At 54.7% G+C, this 8,705-nt stretch overlaps 1 protein-coding gene across 1 annotated transcript; it reads left to right on the top strand.

Annotated features, from left to right (window-relative positions):
- Window positions 1-5,248: 5,248 nt before the first annotated feature.
- Window positions 5,249-6,181, top strand: LOC136303474 (olfactory receptor 14J1-like). Its single transcript, XM_066207136.1, has one exon. It carries the CDS (start codon window positions 5,249-5,251, stop codon window positions 6,179-6,181), a length of 933 nt encoding a protein of 310 aa, XP_066063233.1.
- The last annotated feature ends 2,524 nt before the right edge of the window (window positions 6,182-8,705 follow it).

Consider the following 8,705-nt stretch of genomic DNA (forward strand, 5'->3'; position numbering starts at 1 on the left):
CCCTGCACGTGCCGTGGCATGGCACTCAGGAGGATGTGCTCCAAGGCCTTCCCCGGCAGCAAGCTCAGGCTGCCAGGCCTACGGTTCCTGGATCATCCTTCCCACCCACCCTTCCCGTGCTCGGCTGTTCCATTTGCGCTCAGCTCGGACTTGTCCGCTTAAGCAGGACTGCTGGTAAAGGATGGAGAGCAGCCTGGCAAGCTCCTTCTCCAGCTCCCTCTTTACTCTCGAGGCAGGTAGAACATGCCACAGGAAAGCAAGCAGTGCCAAAAGACTTGGGCCAGCATCAGGCACATTTAGGAACCAAACAAGGCCTTTGTTTGATGTAAGGAAGCACAGGCAATTCACAGAAGGGAAGAGTACTTAGCACAGATATCCAGAAGTACTTAGCACCAGTTCACATAAGAAAAACCTAGAAGCCTAACTTGACAAGAAAGTGACTTGACAAAAAGCTTTAGACATAGCCTTGGGGAAGACCTAAGGGCGGCTACAGAATCAGCCCTGTGCAGGGAAGGGGTGAGGAAGATGAGCTGCTTTGGTGCGCTGAGACTCCTCCTGGCCAGCAGGTGGATATTAGCTTCAAGTCTAGGATTCTGACGCAATGTGTTTCTTTCTAAGCCCCTGCCTATGGAATCACCTCAGCAGTCTAAAGACGGAAGGTATTTTTGATAGAATTCCTACAGAAAGCCACTGCAATTTGGACGTGGCAAAGAAGCCTTGTGGTGGGGTGCAGAGCCATAACCTCCTGCCAATCAAAGAGCTTTTGGTGGACAATGCATTTGTCTGCTGATTTCTTTGAATTCTAGAGACCTCTCAGGACTGCTCGATCCTGAGGGAACGCCCTTGGCCTTGACCTGTAGGCACCCGCACCGGCTTCAAATCAGCTCCCTCAGCTTCCAGGACCTCTCTTGGCCGGCATCCTGATGGGGATACGGGACTGCTGCGATGCACTGCTGGGACCCGGCAGGACAGGACCGGCTGTCTCGTGTCCATGTAGCAGCACCCCCTGACACAGCCTGGGTCATCCTGAAAGCGGACAACGCTCACGTGTCTGCGGAGAGGGGCAATGTCCTGGGTTGAAGTCTATTCTATCACTATCTTCATGAACTGTTGAAACCAGGTGAGGCAGTGCTCCCTGCCTCCTCCACTCTGGCTTATCTTCTGTTAATGGGCCCATCAGCACCTTTGCTGCGCAGCTCACAGATGACCCCCTCCTGGACTACCTGCTGTTAATGGGCCCATCAGGCCTTATCACATGACTCACTATCCCATTGTGAGATGCTCCGCCCAGAGGGAGGAACCAAGCATTCCAGCCTGGATATAAGCTGAGACCCTGATGGTTTGTGGGCCCCACTCCAGTATCTGGCACTTGGACATCCCTCAGTACCACAGCAGAGAGAGCTGCCTTGTCCCAGAGAGTTGTTGGCAATCAAGGGTTTAGGAAAATTCCACAGGCTTTGGGGATCAGCTACAGGGCACATCCAAAACTTGTCCTGACCAGCAAATAGTGTAAATGCTTTTTATACATTATGATATTGTTTTTATCCTTCTTTCTCTCTGTTTTCTTATGCCTGTTCCTCATAAAACCACTTTGATCTCCGAATCCTTTCTGTTCCTCTGCTCTTTTCTCAGACATCCCATGGGAAATCTTGCACAGGCTCCAAATGCCCTTTGTGGATGCTTATCATGTGTCTCAGAACCCCCCCATGCTCAACTGGCAAGGTCATGCAGGAAAGCTCTGCCATAGACTCCCTTGGTGAGTCTTTCAGGAAGAAGTGTCAGAACTTTCCTTGAAGTAATTTTTTTTTTTTTTTAAATTAGAATGGCCCAAAAATATCCTCTACTGCACTGTCCCTGCTATGGGAAGGCACAGCTACCACTGGACCAGGGTGCAGGATGCTAATATCTCCTGACTTTGAACATCTTTGGGATGGGACATCCACTCCCACTGACAACCTGTTTTTCTGTCTTGTCAACCTACCATAAAATATTTTGTCCTTATATCAAATCTAAATTTATCCTTGTCCATTTTAAAGGCATTCCCCTTCCTCTGCCACTAAAGGCCTAAAAATAAACAGAGTCTTTCTTGGGTTATGTATGATCACAATGTTTTAATCTGAAAAGACCTTGGAGGACACAAAAGACACCCAAGATGAAATTTGGAGGCCTTAAGCACATGACTCATATAGAGAATGAGGGCCCAGGGCTCAGTGGTGTGAAAACTGAGAATAGAAAAAGAGTAGCCTGGCAGGAATTGAAAGGTGGTTTCAAAAATATTAGAGCTCTTCTTCAGAGCAGAAAATAGCTTCAAAAATAAAGAATGATACCAAGGGCAGCAGTGGAGGACCAGACTGGACGCAGAGGGAGAGGAATTTCTGTCCCAGGGCAGGGCTGTGCTGCAACACGTCCCCCAGAAAGAGTCTGGAGCAGCCCAAGGCTCTGTGTGGCCAGGCAGAGGCAGGCAGGACGCAGAGCTGTCAGCAAAGGAAGGGCCCAGCCAGGTGGGGCAGCCGGGGGATGACGACAGCCTGCAGGGACAGAGGCGCAGGGCACGGACACCGTAGCACAGCCTGGGCTGCACAGGGCACAGGGATGGGCAGCAGCTGCAAGGCCCTGACAGAGCCAACTCCTGCAGCACTTTGGCCATGGCTGCTGGGCCTGGGCCTGAGCCATGAGGAGGAGACAAGTGACCCTTGCAGGCCTGGGGCCTCATTGCCTCCTTGTCCCTGCTCAGCAGCCTGGCAGGGGCCGCCCCATGCTGCTGCCCTTGGCATTGCACATCCCCACATCCCAGTGGGCCGGGAAGAGCCCTGAGCACTGAGGGAGGGACAGGATGTGCCTTGGCAGGGGCTGGGGCTCAGGCCTTGGCCCTTTGCATTCCTGAAACACATGCAGGTTTGCTCAGCATCACAGACACCTTTGCCTTGTTTGTCCCCACCTGTCATCAGTGCCTACACTATTCTGCTCTAACTGGAACCTGGGGACATTTTCTCAGTCATGTCTGTCAGTGGGACCCATTAAAACTTCAAGAAACTTTGGAGTTTCAATCTGATTAGGAGTTCTCAGGAAGTTTTTTAAACACTCCCTTGGGGACTGAGTCTGATGTAAACAACACCAAAGCCCCAAGAGGGTCATTAAAATCCTGGTGCTGTGTCTGGGCTGCTGAGCTGAGCCGGGCTCCTGAAACAGAGGCACCTCCTGGCAACCAAGAAGAGCTTTAAAAAGACATTTCTCCTCAGGAGCAGCTTCACTCCCAGCCCAACAGGGCTGAGGGCACTGCCTGCAGGTACCTGAGAGCTGTGAAGCAGACAGAGGCTTAAACACCTGGAAGGAAAATTCTGAGTTTCTTTGTGAAGAAATGTTCACCACTTCAGACACAGTCAGTCTCTGGCTGCAGGGATCTCCTAAAGCTGACCCAGGACAGGACTGACAGCACTGTAAGGATGGCTCTGCTGCCCTTTCTGCTTTGGGGGAGGATGTGCTCCAGAGCGGGGCTGCCCTGGGCACCGTCAGAGGGACAGGGCAGGACGGCTCCTGCTGCCAGGGACGGCTGCAGGGGCTGAAGCTGGGGCTGCAGCCAGGGGTGCCCAGGGCTGTCGTGCAGAGCAGGTGCTGCAGCCCTGAGGGCTCTTGGCCAGGCCGGGGGATCTGTCACCTGCCAGGGGCAGCTCTCAGCCTGCCTGGCAGCTCCCATGGATGCTGGAGGGGAGCTGTGGGTGCAGTGAGTGACTCCTGCCAGGGTAGGTCCTGCTGCTGTGGAGAGGGTGCTGTGTGTGCCAGGGCTGCTCAGAGCTCCAGCTCATGCCCAGGTAATTTCTGAGGGGACTTTTCATGAGCTCATTCAGGGAAGGAGTTTCCTGCTTTTCTTTCTGCTTTCCTGAATTTGTGCTCCCATTTTTCCCTGACTCAACTTGGCAGCAATGGAAACTTATCTGTGCAGGGCAGAGCAAGGGCTGAGGCTCTTAAAGCATCAGGATGAGGATTCCTGGGAACCTCAGCAAGTGCCTCCACTTCCCCAGCCTCCAGATCCATCCAGCATCACTTTTCCATGGTGCCCAGGCCTGGGGGAGCTGCTCTTTAATCCTGCAGCCCCCAGCAGCTGCAGGGCAGAGCTGGCCCAGGGCTGGGCTGGGCTCTGGCAGCTCTGGCAGGGAAGGAGCCCGGGGCCACAGGAACAGCTCGGGCTGGGACAGCTCCAGCAGCAGAGCCGTGGGCAGGGAGGGAGGGAGGCAGTGCTGAGGGAAGCCCTGCTGCAGGGGACATGTGGCACCTGCCGGCCCTGCCCTGCAGGGCACACACTGCCCTGAGCAGCACAGCTCTTGTGTCCCCTCCCAGCCAGCACAGCCCTCAGCCCGGGGGCTCGGGGCCCTCAGTCCCCTCCTGGGCCGGCAGAGCAGCCCCAGAGATGCAGGGCATCTCTCCTGCCATGTGCCCATTGCCTGCTGACCAGGGCCTGAGGGCCACTGTCCTGCACTGCTGCTGCCTGGGAGGGGCTGTGCAGGGCTGGGCAGGGAAAGGCTTTTCCTCAGGGCCCAGCTCTCTCTTTCCTTGCCTTGCCCAGGTGCTGCTGGCATTGCTGACGGGCTCTCTGGGAATGGCAGTTCCAGCTGCAGGCTCAGGCCCAGCCCTTGGGCTCCTCCTGTGCAGGCTGAGCACAGCAATGGGGTGTCCCAGCTCCCTCTGCCCCGGGGAGTTCTGGGCAGGGCAGGCTGGGAATGAGCCGAATCTCCCTGATTTAGGGAAAGGCAGGGGTCACTTTGTGTGTCAGGGATCCCTCTGCTCTCAGCAGTGTCTCCTGGCTTTCTAGGATAGCACAGGATTGGAGCTCAAAAACTGCAAGTCCAGGGCAGCTGGGAAGAGGTCACAGGGACAGAGCAGCTCCCCTCAGTGTGCACTAAGGCTCAGACAATCCTCCTACCTCACTGGACTCTGTTCTCCCCTGGTGCAGCAGAATGTCTCATTCTGCCACCAGCAATCCCCATTCCTTCAGCCCGGCAGCTTCCGATCCTTACGAGGAGATTCTTCGTCCAAGTTCAACCACCAGGACTCACACCTGCCCTCACTGTTCCCCTGCACTGACTGGGGGTCAGGGCTGACTCCCAGGTGTCCTGCAGGTCAAGGTCAAGGCGAGGTGTTTAGTGGTAGGGAATGGTCTGTGAGAGAGGGCTTTAACTTTTCAGTGAGTAATCCCCCCTCAAATGTCATTGTCTTTCCTCCTTCTGTAGGTTGGCATGTCCATACACAGCAAATGTCCAACAGCAGCTCCATCAGCCACTTCCTCCTGCTGGCATTGGCAGACACGCGGCAGCTGCAGCTCCTGCACTTCTGCCTCTTCCTGGGCATCTCCCTGGCTGCCCTCCTGGGCAACGGCCTCGTCATCAGCGCCGTAGCCTGCGGCCACCACCTGCACAGCCCCATGTTCTTCTTCCTGCTCAACCTGGCCCTCGCCGACCTGGGCTCCATCCTCACCACTGTCCCCAAAGCCATGCACAATTCCCTCTGGGACACCAGGACCATCTCCTATGCAGGATGTGCTGTACAGCTCTTTCTTTTTCTATTTTTCATTTCAGCAGAGTATTCCCTCCTGACCATCATGTGCTACGACCGCTACGTGTCCATCTGCAAACCCCTGCACTACGGGACCCTCCTGGGCAGCAGAGCTTGTGCCCACATGGCAGCAGCTGCCTGGGCCAGTGGCTTTCTCAATGCTCTGCTGTACACGGCCAATACATTTTCCCTGCCCCTGTGCCATGGCAATGCCCTGGGCCAGTTCTTCTGTGAAATCCCACACATCCTCAAGCTTTCCTGCTCACACTCCAAACTCAGGGACCATGGGCTCATTGTGCTAAGTGCTGCTCTATATTTTGGCTGTTTTGTGTTCATGGTTTTCACGTATGTGCAGATCTTCAGGGCTGTGCTGAGGATCTCCTCTGAGCAGGGACGGCACAAAGCCTTTTCCACCTGCCTCCCTCACCTGGCCGTGCTCTCCCTGTTTCTCAGTGCTGGCACATTTGCCTACCTGAAGCCCCCCTCCATCTCCTCGCCATCCCTGGATCTGGCACTGTCAGTTCTGTACTCGGTGGTGCCTCCAGCCCTGAACCCCCTCATCTACAGCCTGAGGAACCAGGAGCTCAAGGCTGCAATGTGGAAACTGATGACTAGGCAAGTTCAGAAACATTAAACTGCTGGCCAGTTCTTGCAAATCATTTGTAATAAAGGTCATCTTTGATACATCTTGTTGCTTTGCTTGCAGTTGTTTTTTTTTTTTTTTCCTGTGATTAATTTTCAATTATGTTCACAAAGCAAGGCCACTGTGTGTGCCCTGACTTGTTTTGTTTCACTCCATATTTTCTGTGGTCAAAAGACTGTGTCAATGAGGAGCTGTGCACTCAGTAGCTTTAAACGAACTAAAGGATCTCCCAGAAAAGTTTTCACTGGAGATCCCTTGTTTTGTTCCCTTCCTTTGCAGCTACAGCAGCAATGTCTGTGTGCAGAGCTGGGGACAGATCAGTGCTGGCACAGCAGCTCTGCTCCTGCTGGCCACACCATTCCTGATCCAGGCCAGGAGCCATTGGCCTTCTTGGCCACCTGGGCACACTGCTGCCTCATGTCCAGCCTGCTGTCCAGCAGTCCCCTCAGGTCTGTTTCTGCCTGGCCACTGTCCAGCCACTCTGTCCCCAGCCTGTAGCACTGCAGGGGTTGTTGTGGCCCAAGTGCAGGACCCGGCCCTTGGTCTTGTTAAACTTCCCTTTGTGGGATTTGGGCCCTGGATCCAGCCTGTCCAGGGCCCTGTGCAGAGCCCTCCTACCCTCCAGCAGATCCACACTCACACCCAGCTTGGTGTCAGCTGCAAATTTGCAGATGGTGGACTCAATCCCCTCATCCAGACCATCAATGCAAATATTGAAATCCACACTGGCTGGGTCTGATCCCTCGGCCATCCTGTGGGTGCCGTGTGATGGCACTCAAGGTGATCTGTTCCATAACCTTGCTGGGCACCGAGGTCAGGCTGACAGGCCTGGAGTTCCCCAGATCCTCCTGCCAGCCCTTCTTGGGGATGGGCTCACATTGGCACCTCCAGTCCTCTGGGACCTCCCTGGGGAGCCAGCACTGATGAGAAATGATGGAGAGCAGCTTGGGGAGCTCATCCACCAGCTCCCTCATCCCCCTAGGGTGGATCCCATCTGGTCCCAGAGACACCTGTGAGCATGTGAGTGGCTCAGCAGGTCAGCAGCTGCTTCCTCCTGGATTACAGGGGGGCTGTTCGTCTCCCTGTGCCCATCTACCAGCTCAGGAGAACACTTGTCCTGAGGACAAGTCTTATTGTTTAAAATGGAGGCAAAGAAGGGGCTAAGCACCTCAGCCCTTCCCTCAATTTAGTTACTATATTCCCCCCCAACCATATCCAATACATAATGGAGCTTGTCCTTATACCTCCTTTTGCCAGTAATATATTTATAAAACCATTTGTATTATCCTTTACAGAAGCAACCTGGTTAAGTTCTAGTTGAGCTTTCACCTCTCTAGTTTTCTTTCTGCATAACCTAACAACATCCTTCAACATTTCCTGATTTTCCTGCCCCTCTGTCCAATAGCAATGAACCCTCCTTTTTTCCCATGAGTTCCTGTTGAAGCCCCATGTCCAAGCAGGTCAGTCATTTTCCTTGCTAGCTCATATTTTGGCGCAGAGGGACACGCTGTTCCTGCTCCTTCAAGATTTCTTTCCTGATTTGTGTCCATCTTTCCTGGACCCCTTTGTTTTTAAGGGCTAATTCCCTTAAAAATGTCAGTACTTTATTTGGCACTCCCCAAATCTGCATCCTGAATAGGTCAAAGTCTGCCCTCTGTAAATCCACTGCAGAATTTTGTTGATGCCCCTCCTTCTTTCACAGAATATATAAAAACTCTATAATTTCATGGTCATTGTACCCCAAACAGCTTCTGATCAGCACATCTCCCACCAGCCCTTGTCTGTTTGTCAACAGCAGCAGACAGAGCTTTCCTTGGCACTGGGAAGAGAAGGAAACCTCCAGGGCAGAATTTTGGTGCAGGAGGTGTCCCAGCGTGAGGCCGGGCCATGGCCTGGCTCTGTGTGCCAGGAGCCGGCAGCGCTGGGTGCAGGGAGCCCAGGGAGGGCACAGAAATGCTGGGCTGAGAAATGCTGGGGGGACAGCGAGATGGGCGTGTGCAGGCGGCCAGGGCACAGCAGCAGCACGCACAGGGGGCACAGCCTGCAGGACACATGGCCAAGGGCTGGGCAGGGCTGGCAGGGCCACAGGCACCCAGGCCTTTGTCCCCTGGGCTCTGCCAGCGCCTCTGCAGGCCCCACAGAAGGAACTTTCCTTTCAGGGGCTGCACTTTGCTCCTGCCCGGCCCCTCCCTGAGGAGGCTGGCAGGGCTTGCAGCTTTGTGCCATTTGTCCTCGCTGCCCCTCCCATCCCACTGCCCCACAAGCAGCCCCGAGCCACCCGGGAGGGACAGGCCCTGCTGTGCCAGGCCTGGGCTCAGGGCTTGGCCTTTCTGCTGCCTCCAACCAGCCCAGGCCTTGCTCAGCATTGCAGTTCCCTGCTCACAGCCTGCGGCTCCCTGCAATCCTGGCCTCAAGGATCTGCTCTCAGCAGTCCCTGGGGAGCCTTTGGCACTCCCTGCCCTCAGTAGGGTCCAGGGATGCTCCAAGGGACTTGGAGTTTTGCTTCTGCCTCCTT

Source organism: Chamaea fasciata, unplaced genomic scaffold (assembly GCF_029207755.1).
Source record: "Chamaea fasciata isolate MVZ Bird 193981 ecotype frontalis unplaced genomic scaffold, bChaFas1.0.hap1 SCAF_35, whole genome shotgun sequence".
NCBI lineage: Eukaryota > Metazoa > Chordata > Aves > Passeriformes > Sylviidae > Chamaea > Chamaea fasciata.

What these genes read in the sequence shown, in the direction of transcription:
- LOC136303474 (XM_066207136.1), top strand. Translation starts at nt 5,249, where the DNA reads ATGTCCAACAGCAGCTCCATCAGCCACTTCCTCCTGCTGGCATTGGCA.